The sequence below is a fragment of the Anoplopoma fimbria genome, chromosome 2, assembly GCF_027596085.1.
Source record: "Anoplopoma fimbria isolate UVic2021 breed Golden Eagle Sablefish chromosome 2, Afim_UVic_2022, whole genome shotgun sequence".
In the NCBI taxonomy this organism is placed as follows: domain Eukaryota; kingdom Metazoa; phylum Chordata; class Actinopteri; order Perciformes; family Anoplopomatidae; genus Anoplopoma; species Anoplopoma fimbria.
In genome coordinates this window covers 1,363,754-1,386,253 of record NC_072450.1, presented here as the reverse complement: position 1 = coordinate 1,386,253, position 22,500 = coordinate 1,363,754, and the positions used below count along the sequence as shown (strand labels likewise).

At 38.9% G+C, this 22,500-nt stretch overlaps 1 protein-coding gene across 1 annotated transcript in view; it reads left to right on the top strand.

Moving 5' to 3' along the window:
- Nucleotides 1–13,379: 13,379 nt before the first annotated feature.
- LOC129105153 (B-cell receptor CD22-like) overlaps nt 13,380–22,500 on the top strand; it is a 20,468-nt gene continuing 11,347 nt past the window's right edge. Inside the window, exon 1 of the mRNA XM_054616050.1 lies at nt 13,380–13,505. Coding sequence (XP_054472025.1) covers nt 13,380–13,505 — 126 coding nt within the window. The remainder of the gene's footprint in view (nt 13,506–22,500) is intronic.

Below are 22,500 nucleotides of genomic sequence, written 5' to 3'. Positions count from 1 at the left end.
TTTTCATTAATCTGTGTGATCAGAGGGATCGACTGGGAGTCCTGGAGGGACTGGTTTCTGCCCAGGCCTTTAACTCATCAACCTGAGTCGTTTGTGACTGTTTCAACCACAAAGGGAAGGGTTCAGTGTGAGTCAGCGTACCTTAAGTAGATAATAATAGATAATAATGGATCATAATAGATGATAAGCTGGTTATCAGGCTCTCTGTGATGATTTTTCAGATGTTTGATTCAGGATTCTGTTTTTGAATTGAAGTAAGTTTCTCTGGTAGCCATAGTCAGAATATAAAGAGTGGACATTGGTTTGTTGACTGACGTTTTGAAGCCTCAAGTTCTGTGATTTGGCCGTCGCCATCTTGTTTTTTTGCAACCAGTGAACAGGAAGTGACCATATATGGACTGAGGAGGAGTGACGTAGAGACGCCGTATACGTCTCTGGTGTGGACCTGTCAATCAGTGTGTAGCCCCGCCCTAAAGCATCCCCTGCTTTATGGTCTGTTTGACTCTAAATGGAGCATCATTTACTAAATGAACATCATGCTGTATTGAAGAAGACTTGAAACTAGAGATTGAGACCATAAACTCATGTTTACAATGTTTACTGAGGGAATAAATCAAGAGAGAAGTAGAGTCATTTTCTCATAGACTTCTATACAACCAGAGGAGTCGCCCCCTGGTGGACAGGAGAGAGAATGCAGCTTTAACACATGAAGCAATGCGTCACTCCTCCTCAGTCCAAATATGGTCACTTCCTGTTCACTGGTTGCAAAATAAACAAGATGGCGACGACCAAAACACAAAACTCGAGGCTTCAAAACATCAGTCGCCAAACCAATAGAGTGGCGTTACCGTGACTACGTCCACTTCTTTTATACACCAGCTCCCTTAAATATACACTTTTTATTCAGCAGCTAACCGCTTCAGTCTTCATACTTTTCTTTTGTACATGTTGTTTGAAAATATAACAATAAAGAATAAATCAAACCTCAGTTTTTTGTTTTGCCCAAATATGACTAAGTTTTCCACTAGTTTTATGTATCAAACCTCATTAAGTCTTATTGTTGTGGAGCATTTAAGCCTCACCAAAAAATAAATTAACATTTATTCTTGTTTTTAATGTTTCTTCATAAATTATGTGTTTAGTAGCAGCAGCATCATTTCCCTTCACAGCGGGATGAAACAGGATCGTTGTGGAGGAGAGAGAAGAAGATGAATGATTGGTTTCTGTTTCACCCAGCTGGATAATATTAACACGCTTTCACAATCTTGTTTACTCTCCGGGTGGAAACATTCATCTAAAGCAAGAGGGAGGGTGTGTGTGTGTGTGTGTGTGTGTGTGTGTGTGTGTGTGTGTGTGTGTGTGTGTGTGTGTGTGTGTGTGTGTGTGTGTGTGTGAGGTGACATTTGTTTCCTCTTTCAGTTAGAATTTATGGAGGAATCTTAAAGCCATTTTTCCTCCTGCCTGAAAGGTGATATGAGGAGAGGTTTAAAGGAGGAAACCACAGCAGAAATACTTTAAACCTGGTTTAAACATCTCTTTTCCTCTGAAGGATGGTTTGGTGTCTTCCAGGCTAACGGAGATAAAGGTTCCTCAGTGTTTAATGGACATTTCTCCTCCATTATTTCCTCTTTACTCACTTGGCCCAAATCTGCCATCACAAAAATAACATGTTTAGGTTGTTGATGGTTTTAGAGGTGGAAAGAAGCAGACAGAGTACTACGTATCCTCAAGCAACGGTTTGTATGATATCTTATGAGCAGTTCATTTTTCGTGCGTTTTCCTAGAAAAGTCCAGCAACACTGTTGCATAAATACCGTATTTTCAAAATAAAACCCATCTTTACAGGAAACAACTTTTGGTCAAGAGAAAGATTGTTGTTTGGGTTCAAATAATTACGAATGTGACGTTACTGAAGTACGCAAGTTCAGTGACAAATAAATCTATGTTTTCTGTTATTTGTTGGACCCATCCAGCTCCACTGCCACGCAGCGTTTGTGTGGTCTTTATACTTCCTGGTTCATAACATCCATTACATGGATTACATACGATTTGGTCATATATTTGAGGTGTATGTTGGGGTGGAGCTATGCGCTCTTGTAAGTCTAGTAATTGCATCCACGTTTCCCTCACTTGCGTCTTAGACCTTCATTTCTTTGTGTCGCTAAGGACAAAAACAATGACAATGGAAAGTCAATTAGGATCTTTTTTCGTGGTGGACACACAAACTAAATGCATCCACGTGACTAAGCTTATTAGACACCACAATACATATATAGTAAAAGTAAAACCCTCGCTGTGCTGGCAGTAGTAATTATCATGATTTATTATTTGGACAGAGCAGCGCTGTTCATCATCAGACATTAATGTTGCTTCAGATGAGAAATAATCACCTCTCATTTGTATAACAACCTGTTTCCTCTCTACTTGCAGAAATATGTAAAATGAGCATTGGATCAGCTCCAATCATGAAACCCCTCCAGACCTTTAAACTCAAACTTCCAAAGCAAACAACACCTTACCTTTTGTATTACACAATAACCCCACAGCTTCTGTTTGATTGACACGTGTGTGTAACACCAGAGAGAAGACCTAAAAAAGATAAAACTTTTCTGAAACAGATCTTTCAAAACCTCTGATGCAAACCTCTGAAATCCCTCCAAAAATCAAACAGACAAACAAAACACGCCACGGTGCTGACAACAAAGTCGTTCTATTTTTGTCTTCTGATGTCTGCGAGGCTGAACAGAGCCATCACATTCATTACGCTGATTTTAGAAACCAAAACTCTCCTAACGGCGGCTTCAGACGGAGTCCGCCGAGCCAGCTGGGAGGACAACAAAGACGAGACGAGGACTCAACACGATGGCTACGAGCGCTGTGATCACCACACACATTACTGTGTCAAAATGGAAAGTGTTAATTAAGGTTTTTAATTTGATCCCAGTGCAGAGATATAATTAAAACCAACTTTCAAACTGCCCAGAATCCAGAGGAAGTATGAGACGTTTCAGTTTGTTCAGACAGGTGGGAAGTAAAGATGTGGAGGTCAGAGTGGTTTACAATGAAGAGTCCCAGTTTGTAGTCAGGGGAAAGTGTTGGTATTAGATGTTCCTGCAAACCACAGATATGTTGAACCTGACATTTTGAATTAATCCTAAGGACTGTGTGGGTCTTTGCATCCGGAACTGCGTGAGTGAGTGTCAACCTCTGTGTCCGTCCATGGCTAACCCCCATTCTGCTGCGAAAATAACAAAACTATTGTGGCTGTCCAGGTATGGCTGCATGCTCAAGGACTGCTTGTTGTTTCCTTGAGTCACATTTCTCAAAAGAAAAAATGTTTTGCCTGTTTCATACTTCCACTGACTCCTCACTCACCACTCTTAACACACCTGGCCGCGATTTGGCCGTCACCTCTGGCTTCCCTTTTAAGAACCGCCGGTTGCCATCTGGTTTGGCACGACTCTAGGACGTGTATTACACAACGACGTTGAGTCTGTGGCTTATATAATCTTTTATCTACATTCATTTGATTTTGAATGAGGACGCTTTACAGCACTGATTGTTTTCATTCAGTCTTCACCTTGGCATTCAAAGAAGCCAGTTCGGTTTTGGTAGGTAGACAGGTAAGGAGCCTGATGTACTTCAGTTCTGCGACAGCCACAGATTCCAGATTTCTTTCTCTATTTAGTCAGAGAATTTGATTTAATGGTTGATGTCGGGATGTAAAGAGAATGTCAGCAAATATAACAAAAATGCTTTTGAGGAAGATTAACAACCTTACCTTTAACCTCACATTTGTCGGGTAATAAGCGTATTAGTATCTCTAGCTATAATGATTATAGATGTAAAACACAGACTGAAGATTTGCTGCACATTTATGGACATTTAAAAGCGTGTGAGGCGTCATAAAATCCTCCTCTCTTGGTGCTGCTCCCAGATGGTGGCGTTCCTGTCGGCCTCAAACAAACCGCCATCAGGCTAAACTCTGGGGACGCTTTGGCATTTGCTCCTCTGGCTGAAAAATTAGGCCTTTTATTGTTTGCAGCTGAAATGTGTTTGCCGGACGCTCTGTTTAGCATTTGGACGCTAAAGGGCAGGGAGGTCTGGTTCCAAAACAAAGACCAGGACAGAAAGACAGAGTTGTGAAAGCCAGAAAACTCACCAAGGTCGTGGAAACGATCCAACAACGATCGCAAAGAAAAATATCAGTTTGTGGTGCTGGATCATAATAAAACTCCTCATCCAGAGCGGGGATGCTCACAGAGAGACGTCTGTCTGCGTGACGGGGGATTAGAAAGAAAGAACACAGCTGCTGCTCTGTTTGTCTGAAACCAGCTGATCGCTGAGAGATAGAAAAATGCATCTTTAGTCGCTTAAATGAGCACAGCGGTGCAGAAGTCGGGCCGGATCAGAGCAGTCTGTCAGCAGGAGGACGACGTCAGCATCACTTTAAATACGACTCTTTATCTCCTCACACACCCACAACTTTAGTCCCTGTTACTTTACTGTTAGTGAAAAGGGACTTCTGGAAGTTATGGTTGAATGTATACCTAGCAAACGATAATTTTCTTAAACCATTATTAGGCCAGGATATTTCAATTGAGCTTTGAATTTAACTTGCAAAAAGTCTACCTCAAGCACCACTTAAAAACACACATATAACAGATTTAAAAAGGCAAAACACATAAAAGAGATGAAAGACTTAAAAAAGAACAGTAAATTGCATCAAACAAAGAGTTTCATTTGGTATCAGAAGACGGATTTTCAGTGTTTAAATGATCCTTAATCCTGTTGTATTTTATAAATCCTGCATACTCATGAATAAAATAAAATAATCTAGTAAATGTGTTCCATTCTACGGTTGTTAAAAGTAAACAAACCAACTTTCCTATTCAAACTACAATAATGTGTATATATATATATATACAGCTGCAATCAGAAATATTCAACCCCCCAAAGATTTTAAGGATTTATCAATTAAAGTTTTTTCAAAGAGCAAGATTCTGCTTCAGATGACTCCTTTATGAGTGGAGTGATACATAAAATCAACACAAAAAATGCATGATGTAGTATTTGTGTGTAACAGTATATTTTGTTAAGATAGCCATGTCACAATTATTCAACCCCGATATAATATTGTTGTTTTTAAAGCTGTCTGACAGGCTTTATGGCCTAAAGTGGAGTTGAAACATAATGAAGCCTTTAGGAACTCTATAATGATCCTTCATTTGCTTCAGCTGGGATGCAGATATAAACCCCACCCATGAAGGTATTCAAGGTGAGCTGCAAACATGGGAAAGACAAAGGAGCTTCCACAAAAGCTGAGAGAGATTATTTCATCACACCTGAAGGGCCTTGGGTATAAGAAGATTTCCAAAAAATGTAATATTCCAAGAGACACCATTGGAGCATTATAAAGAAGTTTAATACTTATGGAACAGCTGCAAACCTGCCTGGCCGTGGAAGAAAGCCCAACATTTCATCAAGGGCCCTTAGCAACATAGAACATCTAAGAGAAACCCCCGTGTGACTGCAAGACACCTACAGGATGACCTGATGGAGGCTGGTACTAGTGCTTCAGTGGCAACTGTAAGACGTGCACTGAATAAACAAGGACTTCATGGCGCACTCCACTCTTCACCACAAGGAACATCAAAGGTCGACTAGAATATGCCAGGAGGAATGTGGATAAGACTACAGAGTTTTGGGAGACAGTTCTATGGACTGATGAAACCAAACTGGAACTGTTTGGACATATGGACCAGCGGTAAGGCTTCTGACCAGAAGAATACCATCCCCACGGTCAAGCATGGAGGTGGGTCATTGATGATGTGGGGCTGTTTTTCTGCGGCAGGAACTGGCAATCTTGATGGTGGACCTGGCATCATGGACTCCCAGAAATACCAGGGCATTTTAAAGAGGAAGGTGATGCCTTCTGTTGGCAAATTAAACCTTGGTGATCATTGGACTCTCCAGCAAGACAATGATCCCAAGCACACCTCCAAGTCAACCTAAGCTAGGTTGAGAAAAATATCCTGGAACGTCCTGGAGTGGCCTTCTCAGTCACCAGATTTAAATCCGATTGAAAATCTTTGGTGGGATTTAAAGAAGGCAGCCATCAAACATCACTGAGCTAGAGGCTTTAGCAGCTGAAGAATGGGCAAAGATTCCAATCGAGAGGTGTAAGAAGTTTGTCAGCACTTACCAAAAATGTTTGTTAGAAGTTATAAAAGCTAAAGGATTCACCACAAAGTACTGAAGCTGGGGGTTGAATAATACTGCACATGCACATGTGTTAAAAGAGTTACATTTTCCATTTGAACTTCAAAGTTAAGTCAACTTCTGTTGTCAAAATAACTCAAATATGTATCAATAAATATTTTTTGTTGTTTAATGAGGTTTTTTTTTATCATTTATTGTCATTATCTTTCATCCACATCACTATAATGTCTTTTGAGGTGAGGGGGTTGAATATTTCTGATTGCAACTGTATATATATATATATATATATATATACATATATATATGCCTATACATATATATATGTATATATATATGATATATACATATATATATATGATATATATGCAGAGCCTTACAGGACTGAAATGGAACAAACTGGTTTTCCCAGACTCTGTACCAGAAGTCAACCTCCAGTTCTGAAAAGTCAAAGCTTCCTGTGTTAAAGCTGCATTCTCTCTCCTGTCCACCAGGGGGCGACTCCTCTGGTTGTATAGAAGTCTATGAGAAAATGACTCTACTTCTCTCTTGATTTATTCCCTCAGTAAACATTGTAAACATGAGTTTATGGTCTCAATCTCTAGTTTCAAGTCTTCTTCAATACAGCATGATGTTCATTTAGTAAATGATGCTCCATTTAGAGTCAAACAGACCATAAAGCAGGGGATGCTTTAGGGCGGGGCTACACACTGATTGACAGGTCCACACCAGAGACGTATACGGCGTCTCTACGTCACTCCTCCTCAGTCCATATATGGTCACTTCCTGTTTACTTCCATTCATTGGATGCAAAAGAAACATGTGACTAACTGGCAGCAAAGTAAACACGCGACTGTTCCTTGGAAACAGTGTAAATGAAGTGTAAATCTGCATGAGCTCTGTTTAGAGGATGTAGATTCTCCTCCAGCGCTCTGAATGTTGGATCTTTTCTGTGTTTGTCAGTCACATCTCTCTGTGTTGTTGTGTGGATCAGAGCCCAGACTCCATGAACTCCTGTGAGTTAGAACATTTCTCTGACTGTTAAACAGAGGCCAGTCAGCTGTTTGAATAACTCATGTTCTATGTGTGTGTGTGAATATCTAATGTCGTTTAACTATTTAAAAAGGCTGGACATGAATCAAACATGCACAATGAATTTTGTTTTTACTAATGGAATTATGAATTCAGGCCCGCCATCTACAAATTACTTTTATCATTCTTAATGATTGTTTGTGTCCATGTGTTTAAAATGATCTGATTATTTACCATGATTTTGTAAAAAGCTGAAAATACCTTTTTACATGTGTATAAACAGCTTCTTAGAGCTTGTCATCACCATTCGTATTTATACAACCAATGTGTTTATGATTCAACAGTGTAAAAATACTCTGCTACAAGTAAAAACCCTGCATTCAAAATGTCACTTCAGTAAAAGTACAAAAGTGGCATCAAAATATACTTTAAAGTACCAAAAATAAAAGCATACACATGAGCAGAATGGCCCATTTCAAATAATATATCTACGGTAGATTAATATCATTGGATTATAGTTATTGATGCATTAATGTGGCTGGAAAAGGAGCTCATTTTAACTACTTTATATACTTAATAACTAGGATATGTACTTAATAAGACCCATTTTTATTAGTTGATTTATAGTTTGCAAAGTAACCTAACTGTATTGAAGTAACAATATTTCCTTCTGAGATGTAGCGGACCAGAAGTATACAGTCAAAAAATGGAAATACTAAAGTACAAGTACCTCAAAATTGTTACTTTAAGTACAGTACAGTAAATGTACTTAGTTAAATACCACCACTGCTAAAACAAGGTCTTCATAGATCTAGCTTCCTAATGTTACTCTTTGATTGATGCATTTAACTTTAAAATGTCTCACAAAACCCTGAGAGAAACACTACATTGTCTCTGGAGAAGAACCTCATACAACCTCCCTCCTAAACATCACGACTGTCCCTTTAAGAACTCCTGAACTGGCTCCAGAAACCTGCTCTCTGGTGGACAACGTCTAAAACTCCGCTGTGGTTGCATCATTTGAATAACATCTGGATTCCTTTTTTGGAATTTTTCCCCACAGCCACTCAACAACAACGCTCATAAACACCTCATTTAACAGTGAATTGTTTTCCTACAAAAGAAGCGATGTAGTAATGACCAGTGTGTGTGTGATGCATTCATTATAACAGAGTGTTAGCTGATGTTTTCTGTTGGCTGGACTTTCTTCTTCTCCTCCGTCCTTCGTCTTCCTGTTAAGTCTCCATTCACTCCAGCTCTATCTTTGCCGTCCTCTCCTCCCTGAGGGGGTTGAGTGGGCAGATTTGTCTCTTCTCCATCTTTTGTGGAGGAGGTGGAGACCGAAAAATCAAAAATCCTGCAAAAAGGGGTTTTTTTATGTTTGATTTTAGGGGACAGAGGTTTTCCACTGTTTGTAATTTACTCTACCGGCCAATCAGATCGCTGTAAAAAAAAAAAGCTTTTTTAAAAGTGAGAGGTTTTCTGCTACTTCCTCTGTTATTATCCACGTAACCATAGCAACCGCATCTTCTTTCTGCTGATGTGAACAAACATTTCAATTAACAAACAGTTTTGGAACAAAGTATTCTCGCAGCGGTGATAATCAGCTCTGGGCCAATAAACCATTAGTCAGCTAAACTCTATTTTAATCAGGTGATAATTCTAATTATTTCCTCTATTTTGAAGCTCCAACCTGCTTCATTATTAGTGAGATTACAGTCAGAGGTAAACAGCAGCATGTGGTGCAGGTTGTCGATACTTATTGCCAATTATTGATGATCCATATTGGAAGATACATATATTTTTTAGGCATTTTATATTATACGTAAAATGTGGCACATTTATAACATTTATTAGAGGAATAATAAGGAAGGTGACGAATGCTCAAAAAAGTTTTGTTTTCTTAGCAGGAATGCAGCACAACATGGAAGTTAAAGTATAACATATTATATGATGAATCATCATAATCTCAATATTTAACAAAATAATTGCAATTATCATTCAGGCCATAAACGTGCAGCCATAATTATAACTCTTTCTAGCAAATCTGCAACTTCCTTTTTCTTTCTCCTGGAAAATTGTAACATTTTTTCTTCAAATTTTGACTTTTTCCGACATGATGAAAATATGTATTTATATATTATCTAAATTTGTATTCTTTTTGTTGTTGTTGTTATTGTTGTTATTATTATTATTATTATCATACAAATATGTATACTAATGTCAAAATACTGAAAATGTGAAGGACCTCAGGTTATAAAGTCTTTAAAGTGCTGAAGAGTGTCGGGTCATATGCATGGATGCATGTGTGTGTGTGTGTGTGTGTGTGTGTGTGTGTGTGTGTGTGTGTGTGTGTGTGTGTGTGTGTGTGTAACTAGAACGTATCCAGAGGCTGTGTTTGAATTCGGTGTCTTAAGGACATTTCAGCCGTCGGTTTGAAGCCTCCATCCTCTGGGAGGCAGCAGAACAGAACCTTCCTGCTTCCTCGTTCTTCCTCCGTATGCTCGTTGCTCTCAGACATCAGATCTCCTAACGAGTCTCCGTCCTCGGACACCAGATGCGTTTAATATCCTCGCCTCCGAATCCTACCTCTGTAGGTCGGATAACAGATTCCCGGTGACGCCGATGTCCTCCGGGGCTCCTCTGATTGGCAGGCTCCTTAATTGCGACCACCTTCTTTGTGAATAATAGATGCTCGTCTGGCTAAGTGGAGTGATGAAATATTAAGAAGCCTGAGAAACACGCCACGCTAAGTCTATTTTAGAAGAAACAAACTGAGGAGGAGGAGGGGGAATCAAAGAAGGTCCTCGGTTGTTTTTCACATGATCACGCTCGTCTGGAACAAGAAAACTCTCTTCTGTCTTTATCTTTGTTAAAGTACGACGCCCTCTCCACCTTTTTCCTCATCTTTAAAAATCACTAAAGCTGCTTCATCTGCTGTCGGAAAAAAAATGGTATCAAAAACACTCTTTTCTGCCAAACTTAAATTCTCAGAGATATGTCTCCAATATCAAATATTAGTATTATTTATTTTTATTCAGGCAGGATAGACGAGAATTTGAAAAAAGATGACTCCACATTTGATTACTGTCGGGCCCCTGAAGCTACAAAATAATTGCATGTGCTTCAGGTAATATAACAAACATTAAAAGAATAACTGTGCTGCAAATATATATTTGGAGTGTCAAAGATGTAATTTCCTTTTGGTATAAACATGTGATCTTTATTTGGATATCTTATCTGCATTTGGGGGATGGTAGAGTAGTAAGCATAATATGACTTAAAAATATGATAACAAGGGCTGCACAATTAATTGAATATTACGGGCAATTTTGTCTTCCTTCAATTAGGCTAAACAAACATGATCGATCGGGATGTTGACGCTTAAAATGATCCGCTCATAGAAAACTGTGCTTCTTAAACTAACAGCCACCAGAGGACCAATCCAGATGTTTTGGCTTCTTTTTTGGGGCAGATTCAGTCCGGAGCAGAAGAGTAATGAACTGTATATTAAAAGAAGATTTTCATTCTCATTTTGATGCAAAGTTTTGTTTTCATGAGCAGGAATGCAGCACAACATGGAAGTGAAAGTATAACATATTTTGTGATAAATCATCATAATCTCAATATTTAACAAAATAATTGTAATTATCATTCAGGCAATAAACATGCAGCCCTAATTATAATTATTTCTAACAAAACTCCAACTTAATTTTTCATTTTGCTGGAATATTTTGATTTTCTTTTTTTTTTAACTTTTTCAGATAAGATGACTAATAAATATTATTTTTCTTTATACATCTTCTTAATTTTTATTATTAATGTTATTAATGTTTATATTGCTATTATTATTATCGCCATAGTGATTATGATAATAATAATTTATTATTATTTTGAGTATTTTGACATTAGTATACATTTTTTTAATTAAATATTAATATAAAAACAATATTATTATTTTTATATTAATATTTAATTAAAAAATATTCTTTAAAGTGCTGAAGAGTGTCGGGTCATATGCATGGATGCATGCATGTGTGACCCTCTCAGCGATGGTCTCGTTTACTGATGTAGGTCATATAAAGGCATACATATTAAATAAACTGTTCTCAGAAGTTCATCACAGTAACTTAAGGGCGGCTGTGGAGAGCAAGGTAGTTCTCCAATCAGAGGGTCGGTGGTTCGATACCCGGCTTCGGCAGTCGATGTGTCCTTGGGCAAGACACTTAACCCCAAGTTGCTCCTGAAGGCCATCGGTGTGGACTGGATGATGAATGTTAGTTAGAGTCTGATGGTGGCACCTTGATGGTAGCCTGTCATCAGTGTGTGAATGGGTGAATGATATGTAATATTACAGCGACTTACAGTCAGTAGTATAAGATAAAGGATTATCTTATCTTATACTACTGACTGTAAGTCGCTTTGGATAAAAGCGTCTGCTAAATGACTGTAATGTAACTTTAAATTATTATTCTTATGGGCAGTTTGTTCTCCGCTGCTTGTGTACTCACATTAAAGCTTTGCATGGCGGCAGGTGGATTATATGATATTTTAATCTTAATTAAAACTTGCAGAAAAGCCTTAAGCTTCTAAAAGTGAGCTGCAGGAGCTCCACTCTACCTGTTTGCCGATTGAACCTAAAAACACAGAGATAAGTTGTGTTTTGCATCCATAATGAGTCCTGCCGCATGAAAAAAACATTGATATCTGGGAAGAATAACGTTAACCCATTTACATTTTCCTCCACTAAAGGCATGAAAAAGAGGAGCAGTTGTTATTCCTCGTGGGAGGGTGATTCTACAAAAATAACTCAGCGTGCCTCCAGAAGTCAAAGTGAAACTATTAGTATGCTGCAGATGATGCTGGAGACCTTTGTGGTATTCACACAGAAAAAACCCCATTAAAGGCAGAAACCTGCAGAGAAGACGCCTCGTCACCGGAGCCGGAGCTAAATGACTCGAGTCCGGCAGAAAACCTCTTCTGTGTCAGAGCGGCGTTGGTGGAGATGAAAGGAGAAACAATAATACTTCATAACCTGAGGGACGAAAGGATCTCTGTACGACTGAAAATGAGAGATTTTCTGTCAGAGTTATAATGAGAATCATGTAGATGAACTCAAAATATAAATTATTATTATCAGAATCCTTTTTTTCTTCACAGAGTCCCATGCGTCTAATGCATGTTGTTACTGCAGTGGCTGAAAGGAATACGATGTATTATGATCCCCTCACAGTTCTTCACGTATGTAAACCTCGGATTAATTCCAGTTTACCGTTAACCATCACAGTGTGAAATAAAGTTTTACCGATGATCGTTATCCTCCAATATTCAGTAAAACATGAGATCAAGACTTCATTTATGCTTCTCTAGTCTCTGATCTCTGATAATGTTACAATGTAAACAACCAATCTGTGTTTAAACCAACAGGAGAGCTAGTAACGTTAGCAGCACCGCTAACGACTAACAGGAGGAGAGCTAGTAACGTTAGCAGCACCGCTAACGGCTAACAGGAGGAGAGCTAGTAACGTTAGCAGCACCGCTAACAGGAGGAGAGCTAGTAACGTTAGCAGCACCGCTAACGACTAACAGGAGGAGAGCTAGTAACGTTAGCAGCAGCGTTAACGGCTAACAGGAGGAGAGCTAGTAACGTTGGCAGCACCGCTAACGGTTAATGAACGGAGGTTCCATACAGTTACATTATGATGCGTCCAGGCTCTGTTCAGTTAAATGAGTATTGTCTGAAGGTAAATTATAATGTTATCATGATGTGTTCAGAATGTAATTTGTAAAATGTAGCGTTGGTGATGAACTAGAATAAATCCAGTAGTTTGAAGGAGATGTTTTCACATTAAAATAAAATAGATATTAGAGATGAATTATAAGCTGTTTTAATAAATAAAAACTTTATAATTAGCAGACCAGTTTACTTTTGTATCATATTGTAATTTAGACTAAAAACACAAATGAATGTGTGAAATCATACATTACAGTGAGGATATCAGTTTGTATCTGTCCATCTCTTGTTTCACAGTTTTTGTTAGAAAACAGCATAAATATGTATCTGCAGTAGTCGTCTCTGTTGGTCGGTGGGGGGGCTGTGAGCTCGGGTAAACTCTGACAAATGAACAATGCAGAGTGTGAACAGAAGGCCGTCCACACCTCCTACGGGTCCCGGTCGCTCCATCAACACAGCAGATTTTAATCAACAGCAGCTGCAAAAGGTTGTGCTTTCCATGCTGACTGTGTTTGACAGGGTTTGAATAATTATGGCTCCCAGATCGCTGCGGTCGGTGAAAGTATGATGAATTGTAAAACAGCTGTTTTTACACATTCACCTCTGACATGGGCGGTTTTGGGGGTTTGTGGCTCAGTTGCAGATAATAACGTTTGGACACTATGGTGAGCATTAAGCAAACGTTTCTCAAAGATATTGAAACTAGATGCTGACACAGATATCCTAAGTCTGATGTCACTTCCTGTATAGCCCCCCTACGCTGTAATATTACGCTGTCACGTCATGTGTTACGTTACGCTGTTACGTTACGCTGTTACGTTACGCTGTTACGTTACGCTGTTACGCTGTTACGTCACGCTGTTAGGTTACGCTGTTACTTTACGCTGTTACGTTACGCTGTTACTTTACGCTGTTACTTTACGCTGTTACGCTGTTACGTTTACGCTGTTAGGTTACGCTGTTAGGTTACGCTGTTACGTTACGCTGTTAGGTTACGCTGTTACTTTACGCTGTTACGTTACGCTGTTAGGTTACGCTGTTAGGTTACGCTGTTACTTTACGCTGTTACGTTACGCTGTTAGGTTACGCTGTTACTTTACGCTGTTACATTACGCTGTTAGGTTACGCTGTTACGTTACGCTGTTAGGTTACGCTGTTACGCTGTTATATTACGCTGTTAGGTTACGCTGTTACTTTACGCTGTTACGTTACGCTGTTACGTTCCTTGTTACGTTACACTCTTAGGTTACGCTGTTACTTCATGTTGTTATGTTACGCTGTTACGCTAATAGGTGACGCTGTTACGTTGAATTGTTATATAACATTGTTAAGTTATACTGTTACATTACGCTGTTCCGTTTCGTTGTTATGTTCCGTGTTACGTTACACTCTTAGGTTACGCTGTTACGTTGAATTGTAAAATGACATTGTTCAGTTACACTGTTACGTTACGCTCCTCCATTCTGTTGTTAAGTTCCGTGTAAAGTTCTGTAGTTATGTTCTGTTTTTACGTTCTGTTGTTACGTTAAGCTATCACGTTATGCTGTCATGTTACATTGTAACGTTGTTATGCTGTTACGTTATTATTTGAACACAAGCCATAATCTTTTTCTAACCTTTAACGTTTCTCACGGTTTTCAGAAACGTACAATGCTCAAATATCTTTCTGGTGACTGGATTGCCTGTCACACGAGGTTCTACATGTCACATAACGATCTGAAATTGAGAAAACTGTGTAGTCATAATATTCAGCAGGGACCTCGATCTGCATGAAAAGATGATGAAAATAACAAACATATCAAAATGTCACACTTCTTGACCAGACTGTATGAATGACAGGTGATCTCTGGGAACTGAAGTCCACGGACACCCCAGCAGTCAGACATGAGTTTCTTCATCTCTTAATTAAGAACAACTGTTTTCTCTGACAAAGTAAATAATTAGATTAACGACGGGTACTTCCGTCCGTCCCGCCTCAGGAGAAGCTTTTAAAGAGACTTTTTTTTTTTTTTTTTGGAGCCACTCTCGCTGGTCTCTGCCTGCTGTCTAATTCAGTAATTATGTTGAGAGATCACAGGGCTGCTTCATTATAAATACTTCACAGAAAAGGAAAAGGACGGCAGAGTACTTTGAGATTAAAAGTGTCTGCTCTCCGTCTGTTATTCTAAAAAGATATCTCACCATTATCTCACTGTGCACACACTGTGGGCTCTGAATAAAATATTGTCATTAGAATTTCTCAACGTTTTTAATGTTATTCATTTTGCAGCCCTTTTAGAAAAACACAATTTTCTCATTGCAACCCTGATAAAACATTAAAAATAGATCAGCGCTGTAGATTACTATTTGTATAAAAACACTCAACAACAAATTCTGTTTGTTTTTGATATCTGGAGCTTTAAAAGCGACACCGAATTAGACCATCTGAGACCTGAACAAGACCATCTGAAACTGAACCAGACCAGCTGAGACCTGAAACAGACCATTTTAGTCCTGAACAAGACCACCTGAGACCTGAACCACACAATTTTAGACCTGAAGCAGACCTTCTGAGACCTCAACCTGACCATCCAAAATCTAAACCAGACCATTGCGACCTTAACCAGACCATAAGAGACCTGATTCAGACCATCTGAGACCTGAACCTGAACCAGACCATATTGGACTAGGTGTTTGAGAAATGGCTCTTTCTGTCTCTCTACTGTCGAATGTTGTTGTGTTTTATTCTCTTTTTTCCTGATTTTGTTTTGTGGAAACAAAAATATAATCTTTATTTTTTTTTGAAGCACACCTGTTTCCGATGAACTCATTTTGCAAAACCAGTTCCTGGTTGACCTTTGACCTGCTGTTCTCACTGTATTTGTGCAATAAACAATTGAAACTGACACTGTGGATGCTGTCCCCTTCGTTTGCTACCAGGGTGAAAGTAAACAATATGATGGATTTGGTTAAAGGTTATTTTTTTCTGTAATTAACTTGAACTTGGTGCAGTTTGTTTCCCACAACAACAGAATAGTTTCTGGTTATTAAACTAAAGTAGAGTCTGTGTTCTCACTCTTTGTTTACTGTGATCCAGACTGTAACCAGCTAACATGGAGGCCAATGATTCAGATAATTCAGATATTGATTATTCTCATATTGATTAAGAGAGTGTGGTTAATTCAACTTTGAACGTTCCCACGAGCAAACTTCAGAACAAGACCTGCACCAGAAGCTGAACCAGACCATCTTAGACTTGAGTTGAATTTCTTTGATTATTTACTTTACAAAAATTGCCAAACAATGGAATCTATTCATCCAACATTTTTATAAGTTGCCAAAAAAAGAATCAAGGCTTTTCGTGTTATATATTTTTATCTATTTACATTTTTATAACCTCTACTTACAGCCTCTCCTCTCTGCTCTGTTTTTCAGCCTGAAGTTCAGTCAAAGTTTCACAGATTTCTTTGTCACATGACTGTTGGTCTCAGATGAATCAATCATGGCTTCATAGTTTCACTGAGGAGCTCAGAATGTAATGTTTTTTGCAGAATCTGGTTAAAGCAAACTTTTTTTACGGGGCAAGATTTTAAATGAGACATGTAGAATAAAATGTTTTGGGGTTAAATATCACAATTTTAAGCTTAGTTTTAGTTATGTTTTCTGACAGAAGCGTTCGTCACACATGATGTGTTCAGAGACTGTCGGAAATCTGAAAATCTGACAATTATGCTTTTCCATCCCCAAGGCGGGTATTGGGGTTCAAAGGGTCGATGTCGAGTCCTTGTTTTGTTTTATACGACTTCAAACCATCGAACGAACAAGACATTTAGAAAAAAACATGAAAATGTGCTCCCTCTGATTGGTTCCCTCTCCTTCAGGCTGCAGGTCTCTTCAGACAGCGTTTGAAGGCCCAGGGGAGCCTCGTAACGTCCTCACAAGAGAACCAGTAAAGCATGAATATTAATAAAATAGCATAATGTTTAACCCCTCCATTGTAGAGCATCAGCACCGTGAAGCATGCATGTAATTGGGTGAGTTATTCCACCCCCCCGGGGGATTGTTTCCAGGAATCAATGAAATGGTAAAGGCTGTAAAACACTGTAAAGAGCATCTGCAGGGAGTCATCAATCACCAGACGAGTCGCGAAGCATTTCAGAAGGACATCTATGAACGAGGGCAGGTTTGGCTTTAAAGGGTCATTTGTTTCAATTCATCATTGCTATTAGTTATGATAACAGTTAAAGAGTTTGTCACGGATCAGATCAGCACTAAAGAAAAAAGGGAGCAAATATAACTTCTAGAGATCCCTGAACATGTTTCACCTTAACTGATCATTGATGATCCATATTATCAGATACAGATCCCTTTGTTTGATTATGGCAGCTGGTCTACAAGGATCCAGAACATTTTTGGGCCAATAAGGAAATAAAAGATTGTATTTTTATGGATTAAAACAGATCTAGTCATTATTTGTTTTAATGATGTATAATAATCTTAGAGCTAGTGTTAGGAAGTTAAACAGCTCATAATTCATCTCTAATATCTATTTTATATTAATATGAAAACATCTTCAAACTACTGGATTTATTCTAGTTTATCGCCAACGCTACATTTTACAGATTACATGTGAACACATCATGATAACGTTATAATTTACCTTCAACCAATACTCATTTAACTGAACAGAGCCTGAACGCATCATAATGTAACTGAATGGAACCTCCGTTCATTAACCGTTAGCGGTGCTGCTAACGTTACTAGCTCTCCTCCTGTTAGAGGTGCTGCTAACGTTACTAGCTCTCCTCCTGTTAGCCATTAGCGGTGCTGCTAACGTTACTAGCTCTCCTCCTGTTAGCCGTTAGCGGTGCTGCTAACGCGGTGCTGTTAGCGGTGCTGCTAACGTTACTAGCTCTCCTCCTGTTAACGTTACTAGCTCTCCTCCTGTTAGCGGTGCTGCTAACGTTACTAGCTCTCCTCCTTGTTAGTAACATCATCAGAGATCAGAGACTAGAAAAGCATAAATGGTGCTGCTAATATTGGAGGATAACGTTACTATTTACTCTCCTCCTGTTATCCGTTATCTGCGGTGTGTTTTTGACTGCTGTGCAACTGTTACTAGCTCTCCTGTTGGTTTAAACACAGGTTGGTTGTTTACATTGTAACATCATCAGAGATCAGAGACTAGAGAAGCATAAATGAAGTCCTGATCTCATGTTTTACTGAATATTGGAGGATAACGTTCTTTAAACTTTATTTACACTGTGACGGTTAACGGTAAACTGTGGAGTTATTCCGTACGGATCACGGATCAACAGCGTTCTGTTACATCACTATAATGTGAAAACTAACCATTCTGGACTGTTGGAGTGGTTTGACACGCTTCACTGCTTTCTAAACAAAGTGTCCTTGGGTTTTTAACTGAAATCAATGACTCTTTGATTGTAAATCTGCTGCTGGAATGGAAACCGTGACGGGCGTATCAGTGACAACACAAAGACTTAGAGAACGAGACCTGAAGCCCTCCTGTCATCTGTGATTCCTGCTGACATCAGGCCTCGTGAGAGGGATCAAACCTCCGGCCTTCCCCCGGCGTCGGGTTAATCATCTCTGTGTGGTTTTTGTTGCAAAAAGTGACACCAACAGTCGGTTTGAGTGACAGCGTCAAGACCCGGTATGTCACGGAGGGAAGAACGGGAGCAGCTCATTATTTGGCGAGGACTCCTTCTTTCTGTCGCTCCTTTTCACGAGCAAAGAGTGAGACGCTGCTCGGTAAAGATTGTGTCACCTCGCTGCACCTGCAGGAGAGAGAGAAGCCTGTGAAGGTGATGAGGATCTGATTTATTTCGACGCGCTTTTATCGGCGCTGGCCTCTTGTCAGAGTTCCTCGTCTCTGAACTCACCGCGTTGTGTTTTAGGTCGTGGGGATTCTCTGTTTGCCGGCGGCTTCCTGCTGCAGCTCTAATGAGCCATCTGGGTCGGCGATGTGCTTTGGCACCAAAGTCACACGAGTCCTAGGAGGGGTGACACTCGCCCGCAACAAAGTGCATGCTGGGAGAAACGGGGTTAATAATGCTGCTCCCCTCGGCAGTGCAGGTTATGTAATAAATATGTTTTTTTTATCAGCGTCCTGATCTGATGTCAGACTTGTTTAACACAGCTTCTGCTGGATTACTGGTCCTGTGTGGAAATACAGACCTTATAAACACCACTGAGCTCCGTGTTTTACTTTTTAGTCGAAACCAAAACCAGCTACGTTTGAAAACTGAAAAACAAAAACAGGTTGTTTGTCATATTCAAGGATTCAAGGATAATTTATTGACACATGACAAACAAAACAAAAACAGCAATACATTCCTGTAGTGCATTTTATTCATTTGCATCATAAGGAATGTAAACAGGAGCAAGAGATAATATGGCCGACGTCTTTGCATTAAAAACGCAACATAAGAAAAAATAAAATCGTCCATTAATCGACTGTTTGAGCAACAAGCATCTTGATGTAAACACAGAGTCCACCTCGCCATATTGAGAGCCTTGTGGATTTAATCGATGTGCTCTCAATTTCGCGTTCAGCACCTTTATATTCAGGCACAAAACATATTGTGACAAAGGGAAGGAAATATCTTGCTAAAGGTTAAAGTTGATTGCCCACTTAAATCTGATTACAGGACCAAATAGAGAGGAACACAATCACAAAAATATTCAAATTTGAGAAGAATGTCCTTATGTTAAACGCTTATTCTCTCCATGCCTTCCATCTCTTTGTCCTGCCTTCTTATTTGATCCATAACTATTTCCAAAGCTGCATAAAAAGTCTCCTGCAGGCAGTTTTGCAGTAACAGCTTTATTTAAACACATAAATCTGCCTGTTGTCTCTGCGCTCTGTTTCAGATATTTTATTATTGATTCGAGTCCATGAACCTCCATCACTCTCTCTCTCTGTTTACTAAACGGAGCGATGTATTACACCGGTTCATTCGTGCTAACATCACGACCCCGCCGTGGTCGGTAGTCTGATCATTTACATATTGATCTCGTGGATGTATGGTGGGCGGCTCCTGGAAACACATCATTTTTCTACCTGCTCTGAAGCTGGTTGGTATGTAGATGTAAGCTGCAGCTGCTGGCTATGAGCTGAATGTGTGTGTGTGTGTGTGTGAGATATAAATCAACTTACTGTATCTCATCATGCTGCACACGCTCATTAAAGGCAAACACGTGCAACGTCCAATCACATTAAGGCCCGTTTGATAAAGTGAAGTGTCCCATCACATCATTATTAATTCACTAAGGAGGTTAGTGTTCACTCCACTCTTTATTTTTAGTTTGCAGGATATTTCTAGAATGAAATTTGCAAGGAAGTTCCGCACTGAGTGAAGGAATGTGTGATACGTTTTGTTGTAATTTGGTCACGATTAACGATTATTTTCATCACCGATTAATCTGATGAATGATTTATTTATTGATTATTAATGTGGTTGCATATTAGTTTTCTGTCAATAAGCTAATCGATTAATGGACTCTTTGTTTCAGCTCTAGATGCAGTTTTTGATTTCACCAACATACAGTAGCCTCACTTTAATCAGGGAAAGTATTGATTAATTGTCAGTCTCTTTTGATGAATTTGGATTTACAGTGTTGAAGGATTTATAACGATGTTTAACTTCCATCTTTACGTTAAGAAAAAAAAACACAAGCTTCATTTAATGGCACAAGCAGATGGAGACGGGACAAGATTTTGGAAGCGTTTTGTTTTTTGTTTTTTAAGACCTACTGTTGACCAATCACAATTAAGTGGTCAATGCAGGTAAACGGTCTGTGTGGAAAACAAAGAGGCAGAAAGTATCGGCTGTAATGCAAACAGCAAACCCCACCAGTGTGCACGACTAGTTACTACACAATCCATTTAATTTGCCTTTACATTGTTATGTCTTTTATAAAATGTATTATTATTATTATTATTATTTAAGTTGTCCAAAATCACTAATTCGCCTTAAAGGGTTTTACACCTGTCCAGCATTCATAGCCTCCATGGTTAGACCCTTTGGTTTCATGCAGATCTATGTTTCATATACATGATGAACAAACAGTTCTGATGTTTTTGTGTCTCAAACAAACCTTTGATGTCCACTTCCTGTCACGTGACACCGATCGAAGGTGTCGCGCTCCGTTCGTCTCCAGAGACAGGAAATAGATAACGGGTCATAAAGTGAAGCCACAGCTGATGCTGAATATAGATTCCAGACGGAAAGCCACATAATTGCAGGTCGTTAGTTTGATCCCTGTCACAGAGGAACAACGGATTCCTGAGCTCTAAATCTCAACAAAATCACACCGGACTCCAAAGACATTTAGTGTCGGCGTCTCCCCGTCCTTGACGAGGCCTCGATGGATCTGCGTTGGTGTCGGTCAGCTCACATTCAGAATGAAACGGATTCTCTCCTCAGGCTCTGGAAGCTGATTCTGAATCAGTGAATACGTTTTCTTCTTTGACACATTTATAGAAACAAATCTCTGCCATGACTTCAGAATTATGCGACTAAATCCTTTCTTTTCACACGTTTTGTGTTTGTAGAATAATTTGCTTTATGTACAGATATGAAAAACCTTCCGATGATCTCAGTGAGATGAAACAGATCAACGTAAAGAGAAACGATATAAATCTGCTCTTCTAAAGTTTAATTCAAATTATTTTTATTTCTCTCTCCACACACATTTGTTTCTCTTTATTTTCAGATTGATGAGGATTTGAACAAATGCAGATAAAAAGGCCTACATTTAATAAATATATGGCCTAAATTGTTTTATCTAAAACCATAATTTATTGTGTTTTGAAAAAATAAAAACCTTCTTTTTCAGTCTTCCTCAGTTAAGTATTTTTTTAAACTTTAATAATCTATTGTGAGTCAAACAGTTTATATGTTAAATCACACTTTATCATCACTTATAATATGCGAAATGTGTACTTTAATATTTAATATAATGGATAGTGCTAGCATACAATCTGTCTGTTTATATAATAGTTTAGGTATTGTGGATTTTTTACTTATTTACTTATTTATAATATTTGTTTTTTACTATGTCCCTTGTTTGCACTATCCATTCTGCAAATGTCCCCGCTGCGGGACTAATAAAGGATTATCTTATCTTATCTTATTGTGATAAATCAAACTGACAGTAGAGAAGGCCTAAGAATACTTTTAAATCTTGTATATATTATTTGTTTCTCCTGGAACTTAGTGTTTGAATTCAACACCAAAAGTATAAAAATGTAAAAAAAAAAAGGAACCAATTTGTGGTTGATTTGATTATCATGAAGTAAAAAATCTGTATTTAAAGACAATCAATCCTCTAAAAAACATCACATTCACAGAGTTTCCTCTAAACACACAAACAGAGTAGATTGAAGCTCCAGGTCTCACAGGATCTCAGTAAACCTCGTTGAGTCCATCCGGCCTCGAGATGATCCGTCCTCCGTGGTGTCTTCATGAAAGCCGCCCCCCCGATGAGGCCGGCGGTCTGGACGGGTGTGA